The 21,375-nt window shown below is 45.7% G+C and overlaps 1 protein-coding gene across 3 annotated transcripts in view; it reads right to left on the bottom strand.

The window, feature by feature from the left end:
• LOC118114802 (tetratricopeptide repeat protein 28) overlaps nucleotides 1–21,375 on the bottom strand; it is a 183,092-nt gene that overhangs the window by 41,207 nt on the left and 120,510 nt on the right. For all 3 annotated transcript variants that reach the window (XM_035165486.2, XM_035165488.2, XM_035165489.2), the window contains one exon: nucleotides 20,251–20,381. In XM_035165486.2, the coding sequence (XP_035021377.1) occupies nucleotides 20,251–20,381 (131 nt within the window). The remainder of the gene's footprint in view (nucleotides 1–20,250; nucleotides 20,382–21,375) is intronic.

The raw sequence follows: 21,375 nt of genomic DNA, 5'->3' as shown, positions 1-21,375 counted from the left end.
TTCGGTAAAGTGCTGTTAATGGGATTATTCAGGAGAGGAGAGGTGTCACTCTGTCCTGACAAGAGGAGGAACACAGTGGATTGTATTAGCAGAGAAGTGGGAACAACCCCGTCGTCTACTGTACCAACACAGTTTAGCTTTTAGCCTGAAAATAAAAACAGTGCCTGTACCTGTGCAGACACATGCAATAAATGCATTGACCAGAATAAAGAAATGTATGAAGTTACATATCTATGTAACATCTTAATTATCACAATTAGAAGCACAAATATTCAAATATTCACCTCTGTCCGTTGGTTTGTTTGTTTGTAAGCAAGATTCTTTAACAGATTTCCCTGACACTTTTTGGAAGCATGAGGTGTGTGTCAAGGAATAACTCATAAAATGTTGGTGCGGATCCGGATCAGCGAAGATAAGATCTTTCATAAGATTCAAAGATTTCCTTTCAGTTTTTTTCACATTTTGACAATTTTTCGAGTGTGAGTGGGAATAATAAATAGATTTTGAAATAAAATCAAATCTGTCATATTAAGGGAACAGTGGGAATTTTGGTGCAGCTTGATTGAATTGAAGTGGACTTTAAGTGGAATGTATCATAAGTCAGAAGCTTGAAGGTGCTAATGTTTGTCCATAAATGACTAAACCAGTTAAACAAACACTTGATTGGTTATCCACACATCTCTGCCGATTAACTAATTTACATATCAACTGAAAACCAGCTAAATGTTGGAGTACATTTGTGTTCAAATGGTACACGGAGTGTTGTTGAGTGTTCACTGCTCTGAAGTGCCTGACATCAGAGACACACGCACACACTATGATACCAATCACTTCAAAAAGATGACTCATGTGGCCTAAAAAAAATCCAGCCCTCTGTACAAAAAAAACTACACACACACACACACACACACATAAACACACTGATGCATCATATTGCACACACACACACACACACACACACACACACACACACACACACGGCCAAACAGCTGTCTAATTAAAAGGCAGTGCGGAAGGTGAGGAGGACCGTGCTCCAGTGTTTCCAGTAACGAGCTGGGCTCAGGCAGCAACAGGAGCTGGCTGGCAGGGAACAGAGCTGCACACTGGAGGGAGCTGGGTGCGGGGGGTGGCAGATAAAAGGCTATGCGAGAGATTGTGTTTGAAGGATGAGAGAAGAGAACGCTGGAGACATCCCCAGGGCGAGAGCGTCTTTAGATGTGAATTCACCTGCAGAGATGAGTTTTGACAAAAAAGGAAACATCTCAACTGTAATAAACTCAGAGAAGGAAGCGAACAGTCAGAGACGCCCTCAAAGAAACATGAATGATGCCTTCAAAAGGTGCATGTGCAAAAGAACATGTATGCGTAAATGAGAGCGAAGGGGGGGGGACTAGTACCGAAGAGGCACACTGGTGATGTCAGTGTAGAGGCAGGGGGCGGGGATGTATATGATAAAATATTCAGCTGGTTTTATGGGTGTATACTTCATTCTCTCTTCTCCCGCTGTGTTTGCACACACACATGAATCCTATGGGAGCCACCATTAGATCGGCCAAATGACTGCCTCTCTGCCATATCAAAACCTTCTGTTTTTTGAGCAGGCAAATGCTGTGCTCTGCCAAGCGAGGGCAGGTACAGCTGTGCCTGATTGCTCACACATTACACACACACACACACACACACACACACACACACACGTACACACACACACACACACACACACGGACTCAGTGGTCCACGGCGGCTGATAAGGCACAGGCCTAGCCAAATTCAACTTTTCTTCTTCTGCAGCCAAATTACACCCCCCCCCCCTTTATTTTCCAAGCTTAAAAATAATATTAATGAAACTCATAACTCAGAATCACAACTCAATGCAAAACAGGCTGCGTCCTCAAACTCATTTAGCAAAAAAGGCTGTTTTCTATTTGTTTCAGAAGTAAACAACTATGGATTCGTCAAGTCACCGTGGCTGGTGACCAAGATCTCTAATGAATCATCAGATCTAATCTGATCTATCATCGGTGACGTGATACCACTGGAGCCACTTGTTTCTCTTTGACCCGTGTGACCTCCAGCTTGTAGATAAATGACGCCAGAGGGCCCGGAGCTTGATAATTCCTTTTGCCTTCACAGGGCACGTTCACAAAGGATTGATTGTCACTTAAGGTCGAGTTACGGGTAAGGGCACTCGTGACAGCCCCTTCGCCGTCTGTCAGACTGTCTGTTGCTCAGACGGTCACACGCTCACACATCCACACATACTGTATAAACAGAATCCAGCACGTAGACACACGACACACCCGTAAAGCATCACATTAAGTGAAGTACGGATACAGATAACTAGTGAGAAAGCCTTTATTGTCAGTGAGCGGCGCAGTGGTACCCGGCAAATAGTGGATTATTTGTGGTTACTCCAGAGACCCGGTGTATATCCACTCACACATCCTTACACAGAGACGCAAAGTAATCCACAAATACACCAAATATATCCCAGAGCTTTGTGAATTCTGTGTGTGAGTGTGAGTGTGTGTGTGTTTGCACATTAACACGAGGACATCTACGCTCTACAATGTGCCTGTGTGTTTGTTTGAGGCGACACTGCAGCGAGATGGTGGCAAACAGGCTGCAGAGAGGAAGGAGCACAAGAGGCTCAGAGTAAAATTGGATCTGACAGACTCTATTGGCGTTGGTGGAAAATTTGACTGTTCCCTTCAAGTGGTCTGGGGTTTTGATATTTCAAGCTCCCTCGCTCTGTCAATACGCTCGACAAAACCAGGTTTGCAGAAGTGGCCATATGGTGAGTGAGGAGAGGAGAGGGAGGGCGACGGGGGGGCTGAGACGGAGCTCTGCCCCACCTCTCGAGCCCCCACAGCCTCTGCCTCGGTCCCAGCGCTCGTCCCCTGTGACAGGATGTCAGCATTGTTCAAATGGAAAAACAGCCCTCCTGCCTTCTGATATAAACACATGAGTCTAAAGTCTGGTTGAGGAGGAAATTGAAGAAGTGGCACACGGGGGACGCAGGGCACTGTGGATGAATCTTAATGTACTCTAAATCAGAGCAAAGCCTTGAAGGGCTGCACAGGGCTGCTGTTTATTTCTGTACTAAAGTCAAATCTCCATGGGCATAGCTGTGTGATGCCTGCTGGTGCAGGGAATCAATTCTTGAGAGACCTTGTGGTGACAGAGGGGGAAATCACAGTGGTGTCTGAAAGTCATTCCAGGAGGGGGGTTGAGGTAAACATCAAGGTTTGCCACTTTGCAAGGCCTCGCAGCACGGCCACAGCAGAGGGAGGGACGCTGTCGACACTCACAGACAGCACTTAAACATGAATAGGGGTTAGTGGCAGTTAAAGGGACCCTGTTGAATGTGATCAGAAATTACTGTACTAATCCTGATCATGATACTTGTTGGCAGCAGAACTCCTTTGAGCCATGCCAAAGAAATCCACAGTCAATGCAGGTAGGATAAGCAACACGCTAACTGCACTATTTTAACGATCTAAGCACAAGGTCTAAAGCACAATTGATTCAGGGCGTGTCCAAATCTATTTTTATTAGTTTAAGGGTGAAAAGAAATTCTCACTGCATCAGGTGCATATTTCAAAATGGTTGTATATGGTTTCTTAATTAATTATGGGTGTGTTTAGGGGTTTAATGCAATAAAACAATCAGAAAACAAAAGATTTCTGGACAATGGAGATTCAGGAGATTCTCTAGTCTGACACATTCACTGAAAAATCCCCCAGAGCATTCATGCTTGGCATAGCATGCATTTTTTCAGACAAGCACACTATCTGTATGTGTGTAACTGCATTGCGCCCCGGCCTCTGTCAATATCTTCATAATGCACATGTAAAATAACAGAGAGATTCTGCACCACTGACTTCAGACCACGTGTTTGTTGCCTTAAAGCACAAACGCTTTCCAAAGCCTCAAGATAGTGAAACACAAACAATGAGCCTGCCACACCTCACTTTAAGATCAACACATTTATGACCGTTCAGACAGTATATTTGCTATTTAAACAGCTGAATGAGAAAATGACAACCGCGTCAGTCTGAAACGAGAAAAGAAACTCGTGTAGTCATGCTTTCCGCCGCTTTGTGTCTGGTGTAGGATGCTACATCTGACACAACATCACTTTAAAACACTATCCATCAAAAGATAATTAGCGGTTGTTATGGCTTCCTGTTGGGTCTGAGGACACTGTGCCAAACATAGCATAGCTAGCAGGCCCCCACTTACATCTGAGAGCTTTCAGCAGGAAGTCGGGCAGCCGGTCCAAGGACGCAGGACTTGAGGGTTATTCAAGGGCATTTTGGAGGCCCAGGGAAGGGAGGCACCGTCCCTGTCAGCCCACACAGCTGGATAAATGAGGTCTGACATATGTGACTGCATAGTCCAGCCCTTTTCAATGGGTTAGAGGAGAGGAGAGGAGAGGAGAGGAGAGGAGAGGAGAGGAGAGGAGAGGAGACAGGCTAAGGTCTGCGAACCCAGATCAATATAATCTGACCAGGGCTGTTGCCTGGAGCAGCCTGACACAATGAAAGAAATGAAGAGTGACAACCAAACGTCCAGCCTCTCAGCACCTCGCAGTTGTGTTTGAGAGGGGACACAAAGCTTTTGTGTTGCTCTCGTCTGATCCATCTCTAACTGCAAGTGACGCACATATAATAGGGTTGGACCACATCATCAGATTTCTGTGACAGAGAAGGATGTTTTCTCTCAATTGCTTTGCTTTTAAGTGAATTGTTTTGCTGTGATACAAAAAGATGATTGACCTTTTTTTTTTAGAGTGAATATAAAGTAGTGCAAGTTGAAAAGTGTCAAGAGAGAAGGTCTGACTCTTGAGCTGATATCAGACATGCACTGAAGGAAAATGTGCAGAAAATTCATAGCGAGCGATGACACATCTACAAACCCGAAACTGGAAGAAAAGAAATGTCTCAGGATGAAAAAGAGGAGATACTGACGAAGACCTCAACTTGGAAAGACAAAGAGATTTGAGAGCTACTGGCGACTAGGATCAAAGCCGAAATTCTCAACCACTGCAGCTGAAATTATACACGGTGTCCTGCCTCCTGCATGGTTTACTCAGGCACCACACTTCGCCTGAATGTTCTGGAGATTTCCCTGCTATTGTGAAGGTGTCAGACCTGCTGCGTTCTTCATGTGAAATGGAAACCGCAGACCGATTTTCCTGAGTTCTCAGTTCTGTTCGTGTCTAAGAAATATTTAAATATCTAGACCTGCGGGCAGTAAGTGAGTGTTTGGGTCTGCAGTAGTGACAGTGCGGCAGATCTTTAGACTGACCTGTTCCCAACCGTTGCATCATGTACGCACGCCTGCAGCAGTGGTGAAACGCATGCAGGTGAGGTTGCTTTTCCTAGTTCCTGGTTAAAATTATAAACTGGTGACTGCCACAGGCCACAAAGCTCAAGTCTCTCTGTAAATTATGAACTAGAAACAGTTGTTCTCCTTTGGGTGCCCTGAATAAATAAACAGGTTGACTGTTTTGACACACCTTTGTACTGTGCATGAGAGGAGGAAACTATATCTGCACAGCATCCCATTCCCATCAAGATGCTATAGATTTACTAATCAGGGATTTTTATATCGACAGTGCATCAAGTGATTATGTGTGAAAGGTGCTTCTTGCAGTGAAAAATACACAGAGTTGTCAACTAACTCTGAAGGTCTACACAGATTTTAAGCCTTTTTCATCTGATTGTTTTTGTTTCCTGACAAACAAATTCAGAGTCACAAAAAGCAGAGATGTCCCAGTTAAATTTTTTCCTTCCTGAAACAGATATAGAAACACAGATGTATCGGCTGATCCATACATAGATTTGTGCACGATGATGCCTGCTGCAGCATTTTTGGAGACATTTGGTATCGGAACATCTCTACCAAAATCTCACTGCTGCCACCCCAGGATTTTGTGAATTCTGTCCTTTGTAAAGAAGCACAACTCCAAATAAGCACTAACATTCCTCTGTGTCAGATCGATGCATCTGTTTACGAACATGTTCAAATAGGTATTTCAGAAAATGTGTTTCTTCTTCTCAAATAAGGAAACTAGATGGGATGGCCTTTCTGAGGGAACAATATAAGTTTACAAATATATGTTCTGCATGCTTAAGAAATTCAAAGGTAGCTCTGAAAATTCAAGGCACACTCTCTATAATGTAAAAAAAGTTGTAGAAAAGTCAACATCGACTAAAAAAGCAACCTCCATGAAATCCGCCTCCCATCTCTCACCTGTGAGTTAAATAGCTAGCTCAATCATGCCGTACACTGACTCAGGTCCTCATATTCTGAAGTGGATGGTGAATAAATCCACAATGACATGCAGCTGAGGGAGTGAAAGGACCTCGTTATACCTCCATCCCAGCACACAAACCACTTAAATCCCTTCCTCCCTCTGTGCCTTTATTCCCTAAATGTAATTACAAGCCTGCTGAGGGTGTCTACAGTGGCCCGGGCAGCCTGCAGAACACAGCTTCATAGCACCGACGCTCGGTTGGATCCGAAGAAGGGGCTGTCCCTCCAAAGCACCTCTGTACCTCACTGCTCCACAGACTGTGGCTCTTCCAAGATACGCCAGACTAACCTCATGCTTTCAGCACCGCTGGCTCTTTCACTTTAGCCCCAGGCGAACAGAACTGGCGAGCCTGATAAAGACTTAAAAGAGGATCTTCCTACTGGGCTGTATTATCAAATCCATAAACACATTATGCACATATGCACACACACTCGCTCAGAAACACCCGTGTGCGCACACTGCCTCCCACTGCGAAGGAGATTTAAGACCAGGAGGATGGTAAGCTCCCTCAGTGTGGCATGATGGAAACCAAATCCCAGGAACATTCCTTTCCATGTCCCATGCAAGACTCATCTGCCTCCTGGGGCGAATGCGCCCCTTTTCTGAATGTGTGTGTGCGTCTGTGTGAGCAAAGACAGGAGGATCAAAAACATAATTTTCTAATTAGCTTCCTTAAGTCCAAAATTTCCCAGGACAGTACAGCCAAGCTGCGTTGATGCCTTTCAAATGCAGGTAATATGGACTACTGACAGCCAGCCAGACGGAAATATAGAGATTATGGCAGATGAGAGATCAAGGGCGTGCCAGGCTGCAGCGTCGGTGGCGTATGGATGAGACGGGTCGGGGCGATCGGGAAATAATCATGGCTTTTAAGGCGTGTTTTCCAGAAGATGCAGGGGCCACCTGCTAGTGATGCCTCCAGCTGTGAGCACACGCCACAGGACTCTGATTGACAGGGAGGGTAAATAGTTGCTAGCAGGAGCCCTGATTGTATCTTTCGCCTCTGGCAGGATAGAAGCCAGAGTGGAAAGGTGATTGGCTTTTGTTACAGCCCTTCAGCCACAAATTAAGTTGGCAACTCGACCGAGCCACCCGAGATACACGTTGGCTGCTCTGCGCTCCTACAACCCCGCGCCGTGCCCACAAACACACACATCTGTCTCTGCTCCTTTAACAAAAGCCTTCTGAGGAAATGGGAGTAACACATCCTAATGGACAACGATGCATGGAGGGAGAAGGGGTGTTCGGGGAATGAGGAGGCAGAACTAGGCAGAGAGAGAAAGAGAGCAGAGAGGGGAAAATGTTTACCAAACACTCTGCAGGGACTGTGTTGGAATTTGAAGGCCTGATTTTTTTTTCTGGGTTGCCTGTTATGTTGAGGTCACGCGATGTAAGAAGGAGGCTTTGTCAGAGTGGGAGGAACGCTTGGCTCTGCTGAACTCCCACACTGAGGACAAGCTGGAGCTCAAAGACGGTGCTCCAGGTGGGGGGAACTTTGTATGTTGAGCAAGAGTAAAATACCTCTTTGACACCAAAATTAAGGGAAATATGCAGGTTTCTTAAACACTCGCTAGAAAAGACGATTCCCTCCTTTCCCCAGTAGAGGAGTTTGGCTTTCTGTTTTTTCCCCAGTGCGTCATGTTCGAAGCCACCAAAACTGAGGCACTGTCTTGCCAGATTAGTATGTTCAGGTGTTGTTTCCATTACTGCTGATCATAGCTGATTCAAACCCTTGGCTACTGCAGAGTCATTTGACATGTGAGTGAATGCCGATTGCACCCATTCCCATTCCAGACAAAGGCCAGATGTTAACCCTAACCCTTTTTTTAGATCAATGGAAAAGGAGCTTAGGTGCGTCAACAGACACACGAGCACCCATCGAATTCGACATCCACCATTCAAAAGAAACAATGATAGGAAAAACACCAGTGTGGCTTAAAAGCAGATTACTGTCTGTGTCCGTTTGGCCTCTCCACACTGGAGAGCTCGAGCAATCACTGACCACTTTCGCACAGCGCCATTAAGAGAGAGGATGTAGGCTTTTTACAGCCATAACATTCGTCTACAGCCGCTGCTCAACAATAGCGAGCAGCTTTAGTTGAGAGGACCTGAGAAAAAGAGAGCAAGGAAAAAGGGGCGGAAATGAGTAAGGAGGGGTGGGAGGGAGTAGAGGGCTAGTAGTACAGCTGAGCCAACACAAACAACTATTACATGACTCATCCCACATCTGCAGCAGCGAAGGGCTCAGGCCTAAACTAAGGTGGACTGTAACCAGAGCCGAGCGAGAGCCTGCTGAGCAGCACAGCCAGTGGACGCACTGCTATGTAGAGTGGAGACTAAATAAGACTTGACTTATAACATAAATCCTCCCATACATTACTCTTACCTATCCAATAATGCTCTGATAATGTTCTCTTTAAATTTTGTTTTCTAGTGAGAGATCTTCTAAATTTTTCGAGTGCGACACAAAGGAAGGTGGTTTAATGACACACTGACCCAGACATAAAATCCCATTTGTGCAGTCTTCTCTGTTCACTGTCTGCCTCAACGTACCACAGTGTGTATAAACTGCACGGTCTGCAATAAACAAGCAGACTACACACAGGAGACAAGCCAATACAGAACTCATCATCTCTGGGCATGTGAGATTCCAACACGGCGCGGATAACATCCATAAAGCGATTTCTCTCTCGTGCATCTCTTCAGAGCTGCAGGCGCACATGTGCAAACACACACAACACTGCGCGCACATACAGAGACAACACCGAAAAGGTCCCTTTTGTCTTCTCAGCGCTGATGAAAAGCTACCCACTGCGAACTTCAATCACGCCGGAAAATGAGTCGGAGACGTGCTGTAACCCCGACAGTGTCATTAAGCCTGTCAGTCAGTCCCCTGGAGTGTGTGGAGAGAGGGAAACCGCCATTGGCTTCCATCACTGTGCCGTGTAGCCCTGAACTAGACCCGGAGGTACCGAGAGCGCCTCCTGATCTACTTCCGTGTCTGACTCCGCCATAATGAAGCTATATGATTATGGATTCTGCTTTGCGTGTCCATAAACCCCCACATATCATATATCCAGACAAAGGAATCATACATATTCGAATGGTGTTCAGGGTGGATGATAACAAACACTATCATGTGAGAAATGATAGTTGAAATCCCATCATATATGTTCCCACGCATTAAAACCCATGCGTTGAACACACACACACACACACACACACACACACACACACACACACACACACACACACACACACACACACACACACACACACACACACACACACACACACAATACATAGAGCAAGATAAGCCCCCGCATGCTGTCAGAGGCTGGTGTATGATTGGCCTCTGTGGAGCTACTGCTTCTCTCATCATTAACTCTTCAGAGGATCACACTTCTCTAATCACACTAAGCCTCTCTGAATGGTGATGAAGTCAAAAACGTGCCCATGCACACATTGACAAATGCCCAACTCATTACGGACACACACGCGCACGCACGCACGCACGCACGCACGCACACACACACACACACACACACACACACACACACACACACACACACACTGCCACTTTCTGCATCACCGCAAGCACAACACATAGTACATACAGGCAACTGTGTGTAGTCCGTGAAGCAATTCTGATACCAAACACTATATGAACCAATTATTCCTGAAATATTGCAGTATGGAGGGAATGTGTCCCCCTGCATTTTTTTTTAACTCTGCTCTTGCTTTTGCGTTTAATTTCTTCCCTAAAATCTCCAAAACATCTTCTCATACTGCTCCACTGCAAAAATAGACAGGATCACCCTGTTAACACTCTCATCTGAGTCACCTCTCATCATTAAACTGCACTCATACCTATAGGCTTTATGAGCAGAAATTAGTCGTTTATTGAACTCTGGTTTATTTTCCTGATAATTTTCCTTTATTACAGTAAAGTAATAAATGAATACTTTATTTATCATAATGTCTTGAACATGATGTAGAGTTAGTGTATTATTGATGAAGTAATTTCCACAGTATTTGTACTTATTATGAAGCCTTCGCCCTCGTCCAAAGTTAGTGAAGAGCGCCTCAGTTTTTGTGTGTCTGCATTTGTGTCTACATGTGTTTGTGGCCCTGCACCAGAACCGTGTCCCTCCAACCTGAGACAACAACACCTTGCCACAAGCAAATGGCTGCAATTAAATCTGCTGACAGCATCAGCAATATCTACTAACTTCTCAAAATTGAGTCTGGCTACAATAAAATGCCAGAGCAGCCTTTACCTCTGGGCCCTCTAATGAATATTTTACAACCTGGACTCGTGGTCCCTTTCTCGATCTAAGACGGCACATTCAAGAGCATGTTTTTTCCTGAGGTTGATGTGTAGTCGGCTAAGGCCTGTCTCGACTGTTATTTAGAGACCATACTGTGTGTGCTGCAAGGTCAATTATAAACAGAACCCGTAGGCCTCCTTCCTCCTCCTAAGATGGAGTACTTTCATTTCACTCACTCGGGGCCTCGTATTTTCGCTCCATTTTATTGCTTTCTCTGAGAGCTTTCCACAAAGACACATTCCACCTCCTCATACAGACACAGGGCTCCTGTCCAAAAAAAGAGTGGGGAAGGTCTGGATACTGTGCCATAGGGACAAGAATGCTGACAGTGCTGTAACTCGGGACAAAAGCGGGAGATGAGAGTGGAGTGAGAAAGAGAAAGAGAGCAAGTCTCAGTGTATAGAAGTTGTTAGGAGGCTTGAGCCAAGCCAAACTGAGGAGCTATAAGCCCCGTCTTTGGCGTGATGTCAGGGAGTCTTGCAGAAGATCATTTCCTCACTCTGCAAAAATGCTGTCTCTTACATCCCTGCGTGTGCCACAGCTATATATAATGCAAACATCAAACGCTCGTAGCTGCGCTGACCTCTCTCCCCCTGGAAGACCCCTTGTTCTCTATTAATACAGAAACCATTCCCCACACACACACACACACACACACACACACCACACACACACACACACACACACACACACACACACACACACACACACACACACACACACACACACACACACAGTCTGAAACTGCACCAGGCCATCTGAATTTCACCTTATCTCTAAGGACAAGCTCATCTCTATTTTACAGCCGGCCGAGTGGTGAGGGCTAATCTGGTTCCTATCTTTAAAGGTCTGAGAAGGGGAGAGAACAGGAGGAGGAGGAGCGTTTCTTCACAATGCCTCCTCTTTCAGAAACAGGAGAAAGGAGGAAGAACAAAATACACTGCACCATGAGAATGAACTTACTGTACACTGTTCCTTTCTGTTACAATGTTTCTCAAGGACTGGTAACAGGAATCAAGACAAAGATATATCAAGATATATGATATGTCATCTCAGGGATGATACATTGCTTATGTGTGTCTTTAATTATTTATTTCTTACTTTATGTATATATATATTATGGTATCTAGGCAACATCAAAAGCCACTGAAAGGAAATCATTTATCAGAAATACATATATATGTGGTATAATCCACATAATGATCAGTAGCTCAGCTGACACAGTGGAGAGGGAATGACATTTAATGTTGCTTCCTTTAAAGGAGACACATACTGCACATATTCAGATTCATGAATATATGCAGTATGTGCTTTATGCAGGGCATCGAGATGATGTTATGATGCCCAAGAGGTATCGGCCGGACTTATGACGCTTCAGGAGCAGTGTTTTCTGTGGGGGACACAAAAACCTAACACACCATAGTGGGGAAAAACTCCTTTAAAACACTCATCTTTACACATGGTTTTGTTCTGGGTCCTTTGTAGGTTTTCAAAGTAAGTTTTCTCTCTGTTTGAATGTCAAAATGATGGGTAAAGCTCTGGCTGACAAGAGGAGGCATATGGCTCTGCATAAATCGACAATCATTTCCACAGTCGCACTGACTAATCAGGACCAGTAATTGCTCCAGTAGAAAAAAAGGCTTCGGCCAGGCCATTGCCCAGAGGACACGGCAGGTCCACACTCCTGGTTGTGCACAACCTGTGACCTCAGCTTCTAATCACCAATTAGCATGCAGCCTTTTCTGCATATTGACGTAAAAGCAAAAGGGAATCAGCTCAGAAATCCTATTAAACAGGCTGGAAACAAACAAAGTGCACCATCAACATGATCACAAATTAAATGTCTGCTCCAGAGGACATCTTCTAAATGCTAATGTACACGAGTCTTTTGATGCGAGCCAACGTGTTGTCGAGGGCAGCTGCGCAGGGAGTTGCCTTGGATTTGTGGTCCACCCTTGTCACAACAATATCTTTTTTACCACAGAGGAGCTGACATGAAATCCCCTCAGTCCACTAATATAGGTTTCTGTGCTGGGCTGTGCCTTACAAGTTACTGTAGCTAAGGAGCCATTTCACACTGCTGAGCTAGAAATAGGTCTTACTGTAGCTAAATCAACCCAGTCCACCCCTCCTCAACCCCTGTCACTGGAGACAGTATTACACACACGTTCAATAAACACATACACACATTCCTTCTCTTTCCTTTTCTTCCCTTCCTTACTACCTCCGGTGGCCCTCTCTTTCTCCATGTACCTCTCCTTCCTTTGCTCCTTCTGTCTCCTTCATTAAAATGGACTTCCTAAAGCCTCCATCCGTCTTGCTGACAGCTCCACTATCGATCGGGCTGGGGAAAGGGGTGCAGTTCCAGAGCTTTAAATGGCCAGGCTGGATGAGGGCTGGACGGGGCCGAGGCCGGAGGGAAGGAGGAAGAGGGAGTGCCAGGCTTAGCCGGGAGGTCTGCCCAGGGTCTGGTCTCTGATACTTTTTTTGGTCACCAGTGAATACAACTTAGATTGCCCTGGTGGCAGAGATCTGTATTTCAATGAAAATGACTCACCATCCCTGGAGTAAGGATTGCACTGATGAGATCAGATAATGAATAAATCACACAGGTTCAAAGCCAAGACATTATCCCGCCTCTCTGGACCACTTGTAAGCTTTCCTCAAAGTGAGAACTATGGGACCACTCAAAAATACTGGGCAAAAGAAAAGGAGGTGGGAGTGTTTCAGTTGGCTACACAGACAAGCAATTCATTTCAATCAAAGCCAGGTGAACACACATTCTGCCGGCTGACGCCTTCAATCAGGCTCCGTCCCTTACTGTCACCAGTTATGTGGAGAGGATGTGTTGGCACGTTCTGTTTTCATCCCGCTCATCGTGTGTCAACAAATCCCTCTGCCAAGATTAATGATTGGACATTTGATTGTCCTAATGATTACAATCTCTGTGGCGTTCTCTGTGTCCTGCGGTGCAGCGGAAACCTCAAGGAGCCGGCTGGATCCCCTCCTCCCCCTGATGAGCACTATCTAGGAGTCTGCTGGTTGTCATCTATAATCATATAGTGCACCGCGGCAGCGTATCGGAGAGCGAAGGAGTCTCCTGTGACCATGTCACTGTTTATTTGTTATCTAATCTGTCCCTCTGTATAGCCATTGATTGGAGCAGCACGGGGGGAAAAGATAGACAAGGTGTAATATTCCAGACAAATTACACAAAGTCCCAGATGTGAGCAGTTCAATCTACACAAAGCACTGCAGTGTTTAGAGTAAGGATTTGTTATGTGTTGATGCTTCATGCAGAAGTCCAAACCTCTGACAGCAAAGAGGCGTTTAAAACCGGACTGAGTCTGCTCTTCCTCAATGCCGTCCTCACACAAATAAACGGTGACACGGCCTGAGTTTCTGTAAAATGGAGAAAGAATGAGACATACAGGGACAGAGAGGAGAAAAATCAGATGAAAGGAGGGGAAAAGGAGATGTGGGGAGGGTGGAGGAGAGGAAAAGACAGGAAGCTGAGGTGATGTGGAAAGGAAAAATGGAGCATGGGGCAGTGAGGAAAGAGAGAGAGAGAGAGAGAGAGAGAGAGAGAGAGAGAGAGAGAGAGGAGGCGGCAAAGAAGCAGAGCAGTAGTCGATATAACGGCAGTCATTCATCTCTCTGACAGCCTTCCAAATGCTCCACTGGGGGAGACACAACGCTGCGTCACCTCGAATGCAGCACATGCACAGCGTACGTGTGCACAGCTTTGCATCTACATGTGCACACACACACGCAGAGGAAATACATGTTTATCATCCCGGGTTTTCGCTTTGCACGCACACTCAGAGCTCCATGTCGTGGGTCAATGGTATGTTGGGGGACACGGTGAGTCAGTACATACACCATTACACTACAACCTGTGCAAGCACCAATCATAGCCACAGGCGCCAGACACTCACACACATGCATAAACACACACACACACACACACACACACACACACACACACACACACACACACACACACACACACACACACACACACACACACACACACACACACACACAGGCACATCTGCTGATTTGTTGAAACGTTGTGTATTCGCTGCAACAATCCAATCAAGAGTAGTAAATCTCAAGGGCAGTTCACACAAACCATCTCGTTTTTTTTTTTACACAGATACGCTACATTATACAATCCTGCACTCCTCTGACAAAATGTGCTCAAAGTGTCGTTGCAAACACTGAAACGTTCCAAGACAAACATACACATGTACAGGATATGACACAATCACATGACATTGGATTACAGGAACACAGATGGGTGTGTGGGAGTGTGTTTGTCTGTGAACATACACACACCCTTTTCCCCCAGCTCCGGTCATGGCCCATTGGCTGATGCCTGCCGTCCATCTCTCATGATTCATGGCAAAGCGAGCTGCTGTAGAGCAGTTCTAAACCACTGGGCCGAGGAGAGTCTGTGTGTCATTAAGGCACAGCGGGCTGGCCGTGCTGTTAGAGCCGCTGCACCGTGGACAGCTCTGTGCCCCGGTCTAGCACAACAGGCGGCGAGGAGGAAGCAGGTAGTTCTATATGTGGCACTACTGCTCATAGTGGTTTTACTGCAATATCAACAGCTGAGTGCACTCGGACACTATCTTGCCCTATTAAGTGTGCACAGTCAGCAAGTGTTGCTTTTTATTTAGTCGGACAGTGTTCTCCTTCTGGCCCCACCCAGCCTTTCAGCTAAATTAGCCCCTCTAATCATCCCCAAATCCTCCTCCTTAATCAGCAGTGGAGGTTAAAGAAAACAAGGACAAGGGTGCCGAGTCCCACCCTCTGCCCTCCTCTATTAACATGAGCCCCATGAAAGGCGGCGGAGGCACGCGTCCATATCTTAATGACTCCTTAATGATCCTCTGCTCTGCCCGAGTGCTGACAAGCACTGACAAACCCTGATCGTGACAAGAGGAACACCCACACTTCACCATCTCTCAGCCCTCAGCCTCATAACACCAGCGAGGGTCCGGCCGGGTCCATACGGCCCCAAACTAGCAGCAAGATAAACAGCCATGATGAAATAGTCTGTGTCACTTTCAGAGACAAAGGGGCAAAGTTTGAGTAAATTCCTTTCGGCAGATGGAGCGAGAGGGGCAGAGAGAGGATAGATAAACAAAGGCAAAGTTAAAAAGAGGAGCAGCAGGAGACAGAGTAGAACTGCAGAGCTTATGGAAAAAAAACTTTGTTTGTGTCCTTTTTACTTTTCCCTGATCGTGATTTCCACTTCAACTTGGGGTTGGGGGAGTCCGCGGCGGAGACTCTTTCTACATCACACGAGACATAATTACAGAGTACACCGCTGCCAGCCCGCCTCAGTTTCTCCTAAATACTCAACACCCCAAATTAGGGGTTACCTCCTTCGAGTCAAACCTACTATTTTAAAATGAAAACGTCACAGACAGAGGGGACAGCTAAGCGAGCGTGGAGAGGAAAGACCTAGTTGAACAGCTTTGTTCGAAAATGACAGAGAAGGCCTTTGTTAAAGATGGTTACTGGCAGGCCTTGGACAAAGCCAGGTGTGGAAACTGGGTCAAAAACAAAAATCGGAGAAGAGACACAGCTTGAGAGATTAGAGAGTGTATTTATGTTCTATGTGCAGTATATATGGCAGCTGAAACTCTGCTGAGAGTATTTCCAAAGGCAGCAAACTAAAAGAAAAACACTAACTTCACGTCAGGCTATGATCTCACTCGCTTGGACCGCAGTTCCCAGTCCCAGTCGCGGATGACAGAGCGCTTGCTCTTTTAAGCCTTTCCCCAGCCCGGCCTTATTTTCTTTCATGTTATCTTTTTTTCCAGTTCTTTGTCTTTTAAGAAGAGTGTCCTGGACAGATTCACAATGATTCATTACTGTCATATAGTCCGCTGGTCAGTGGCAGGTAATGGGCCAACACTGTGCCTGGCTTCTTTGCTGCACTGTGCCGTAGAGAGCCACAACAGAGATTACTGGAAGATGAAAAGAGATCCCGTACATGGCCGCTTCACTGATATAACAGGACCCAGGTACTGCACTTCCTCTTGATTTATAGAGAACACTCACCTCTGCCTTTTCTCTCTCTCTGCTCCTTCATCACACAGAGGCCACTGTTCAGCCGGCAGTAGAGACGAGTAGCTGAACTTTTGTGGGAAACCAGTGTTGAGTTACATCTCTACTTAGTAGTAGTTCTTTAATCACAATGACTATTACATTAGCAGACATTGATACTAAAGGTGCCTAGTAAAATAGTAAATGTTCTGTATTAGTTTACAGTTTTGCCATTCACCCATGCATTCAAACAGTGCATCTATGTCTGTTCTCTATTATACATCACCGACACACTGCCACGGTCAATTTGTGGTTCAGTATCTAGCCCAAAGACACTTGGGCACGTGAAATGGGGGAGACTGGGCATCGAACCGCCCACTCTATGCTTTGTGGATGACCCACTCCATCTGCTGAGCCAACACCCAGCCCATAGTGACAAATATTCAATTGCTACCTTTAAGGGATCAGGTGATATTCCAGTTTATTACAGGTGTGTAGTATTTTCTCTGTGTTTGCCATTATATGTTCACACTGATATAATGGGGAGTGATGAGATATTATCTTAACCCCCCCCCAGTTAGAGTCTAAAGGTGGATGCTGGAGTGGTGGAAGGACTGAATCAACAGGCACCAACACTAACACGGGGCAGCAGAGGCATTGACAAGCAAAGGGAGGGATGGGAAATGTTTGCAGTTTAAACAGACAGACAAATTGGGAGGGTGTGTGTGAAAGAGGATTAAGGAGAGTGAGGCACGTCACATGATTAGAGCGGTGTGGCCTGAGTTTAACTTGCTCACTAGCGTCACTCCATGATGTGATCTGGGAACATGGTGATAACATCTCAGTGACCTCCAGTGTGGCAAGAAACATGAGCAATCAAATGATCCTAAAACATCATCCTCATCCCAATTCTAAACTGGGGATGTAAGATATAAGTTAGATAATACCTGATTTGAGAAGCGCAAATAATTCCATACAACTGACGTGACTTTTCTTTTTGCAATTTTGCAAATCTTCAGATTCAGAAAGTTTTTCTCTTGTTCCTCGTTGTCGTCGATAACTGGCAGGGGCGGGGCTTGTGTTTGTTTGTTTGCATTTGCTTTGATTAACTCATCCTGAGTTATGTGATTGGTGGTTCACTGTGGACGCAGAGCCTGCGTCTCACTCAACGAACTCCATGTATCCAATAACCATATCAGAGTTTTTAGTTATGTAATATCAGACAAACTTCTCTGTAAATTAGTCATTTTCCTTGTTTGAAGCACCAACATGTTGCAGCGTGACATGTTTGAGTTAATCTGCCATAGTTGAGAATGCACATCCTGCAGTGTGACCATTACACATGTTCACATCACAGCTGTTTCGATACATTATGCAGCTCTTTTCCAAACCAAACCCTAACCTGGAAGTCAGTGTTTATTTAAAGAGTGAAAGAAGTTTCCAACAGACAATTAACATGATGAGTTCAGGCTCATTGGACTAGATAGGAGTGATGTTCTGAAAAGACTGGTTACGCACACACAAACACAAAAACTGTATCAAGTTCATAGAGTTCAACTAAATGTTCCTGTTATCATCCTCCAACATTTTTTACCCACACAATCAAAACCTAAAGCTCAGCAGAATCAAAACCCACACCCCACGTCATATCAAAGCCACATGCTCCACCGGTCCATTTTATTGGATCAAACATTTCACTATGGTAATTCCCAGTAGCTGAAGTGCACTTTAATCAAACTTGTTTCAGTTGTAATTATGGCACAGATTCCTTCATCGCAGAGGAGCGGAATGAACACCTTCTGTTCAGGTGCCTGTTCTGTCTGCTCCACGCTCAGGGACTGTGGGCAGCACACTGGAAATCCAGTCAGAAAACAACATCCTGTCCCTGGCCTCTAGGAAGTGACCTCAGCTTCAGAGAGGCCAGATAAAAAGTCCACATCAGAAACAAAAACACAGGGCCAACCGTAATGAGCTATCCACCAGGCTCTAGTGTGTTCTGAGGGAGACCAGGTGGTGTGACACACATATGACTCTGATTAGGGGGCCTTCAGAGGAACAAGAGGGGGGGGGTTGAGTAGAGTGCAGGGCCAATAGGGGCAGTTTTGTATATGATGCAACTCCGTGGAGCTCAAGGACTTCAGCTGGGCACCAGCACACTCTGGCACTCAGGAGGGGGCCGTTTGCCATTTATGCAGTAAGTGTGGGGGAGCTGCAGTTTGGGTGTTATTTTCATTCATGAAGCAACATGTGAGCAGCACAGGCCTCGGTGGCTGAAAGTGTGGTGTACTGTGGATTACAGCAGCCTGATACTGATATAGTGATACGCCTCTGCAAAGTCTTAAAACGCCATTAAGTGCAGAAAAACTCATAAAAGTATTGGATCTGGTAGCAGGCGCGCAGTATAAACACGCGCACGCCAACTGGCAGCCTAAAACATCCAATCAGTCCATTATCGCTGCAGCCAACCTAGTAGAGGAGTCCAAGCCTCAGAGCAGACACTGAGGACCTTGTCTGTGTCCTCTCCGTGTCTTAGCCCATCTCTCTCCCTAACCTCATTACATGACAGAGGTTTCTGGCACTGGCGTCTGTAGACTCATAATCATACTTCTGCTCAAACTGTGGGAGGGAGAGATGTCAGGGGGACCTCCGGCCTCATTCTTCAAGCGTCGGTTTCATCCCGGCACATTGTGTTTGGCGTTTGACTGGCCCGTTTGAATGTCTCCTGATATCAGGCAACACAAACAGGCAGCACCGTCGGCCTGCTGGGGAAGGATAAGGAATGAAGGGGAAATGGCGGCCATTCTTCTCCGCGTGTGACGGGAATTGTGTTGGAACAAGCACCTGTCAGCCGCCAAGCCCCCTCCTCCTCCTCCTCCTCCCTCCAACAATGACCACAGAGGTTGAGAGGGAAAGTAGGAGACAGAGCGAGGGAGAGAAAGAAGGCACCAAACAATACAGAAAAGTAGATCAATCCGTCTGACTCGTCTCTGCCTCCCCTTCACCTTTCTCCCTCCAACTCTTCTTTACTCTCTCTTGTCCATATTCAGACAACTTCCTCTGTGTAAATAGCGCCCCACAACAGGCGTAGGTAGCACAGCCTCAGACTTACTGATATATGAACCGAATAAACATCTGCATAAAATCTACATAAACGGTTTGCATTGATAATAAGTTGATGCAGCTGCCGAGGCCGTCCTCTTGGCCTCTCCTTCACCTGCCTCTCTCTCTCCTCCCCATCACCTTCATCTGTTCTCCACACCGCCTACACCTATTTCCTTTTGTTTGGGACAGACAAAGAGCAGCAGCATCTCAGTGTCCTTCACACTCCTCCTCCAGATACCCTCTAAATAGCCACAACTGAAGAATGCTGGCCACAGCACAATCCCACACCTACAACAAGATGCTCAGAGACAAAAAGAAAACTTTGTAACCTCAATTCGCCTTCCTCCGCAATGACAGTTAGCGTGCTCTCTCCGTTTTAAGCCTGCAGTAACCCAGCTTTCAAACCCAGCAGGTGTGTGTGCTCCTTACCTCTCTGTCCTTTAACTTCATGGCCAGAACCAGCTGGTTGCGATGGTTGGTCAGCGCTTCACGGTAGTTTCCCTTGGAGAAGAATGCCGAGCCCAGATTTCCATGAGCGCGGCATTCCCCTGTTTGGTCACCTGGAGAGGGAAAAACCCAAAACAGAGTATTAACAGAGCAGCCTACGTGATTACAAAGCAGCTGGTGTTTATTTCACATCATCCCACCACCACCACTGTTAAACTGTGATGTGATGAACCACATCTACGCCACCAACATGCCACTGCACCCTTAAAAGGGAAAGTGGCCGTTGGTTGCTCTCCACAGTAGAACGGCTTCCCTGACAGCTGGTAGTGGTGATCTCAATGCTCCAGAGGGTGAGAGGGGAAAGCCTTATTATTTCTGCCTGACAGAGAGGCCCCACAGAGAGGGCCAGAGTAAAGCGCCAGTGCTCTACCTGAGAACCAGAGCTCCTTATCTCCAGCTGCTTTGCCCAGTCATGTGTCAAACTGTGTGGGGGTGAGAGGAATGGAGCCAGTCAGTACTGCTCTCCGTTTTTTATTTTCTTTCATTTAGTGTCTTTTAAACCTCCTTCCCTCTCCCTATAACTCCCACATCTAACATCTAGTGTTCAGCTAAGAAATTGTTGCATTTTTTTATTTCTTATATGTACACAATGTTACACTGTATATGTTCTGTTTAAATTGTACATATTACCTTTCTATTTTTTATAGTTCCTTGTTTTAAAATATTTTTTATGTATTTATTTGTTGTAACATGGTATATTTTCCCATAGTGCCACTAATAAAGGTCTTATCATATCTAATCTTAAATTCACAGAAATCTTTGTGATTTTCTTGCATTTTTAAATCACCTTATAGTTTGATGCAAGATGCCTAAAACAGGGAAACACAAAGAAACAAAGGAATGATTAGTGAATTACTGATTAAAGTTTATTTCCCCTATGCTACATGGTTATACTAACATGTATAATTTGCACTGGTATTCTGCTCTCACTGTGATACACAAGTACAAGACTAAGCATCTACAGCCTTGCTGGCAGCTTAGATAAAGCAGTGCCTTGACCTAAATGCGAGCGATAGCATGGCCACAATGATCCTGCAAACATGCTGA

Source organism: Hippoglossus stenolepis, chromosome 9 (genome assembly GCF_022539355.2).
Source record: "Hippoglossus stenolepis isolate QCI-W04-F060 chromosome 9, HSTE1.2, whole genome shotgun sequence".
In the NCBI taxonomy this organism is placed as follows: Eukaryota; Metazoa; Chordata; class Actinopteri; order Pleuronectiformes; family Pleuronectidae; genus Hippoglossus; species Hippoglossus stenolepis.
The sequence above is the reverse complement of the archived record's forward strand: the minus strand, read 5'-3'. Positions and strand labels throughout refer to the sequence as shown.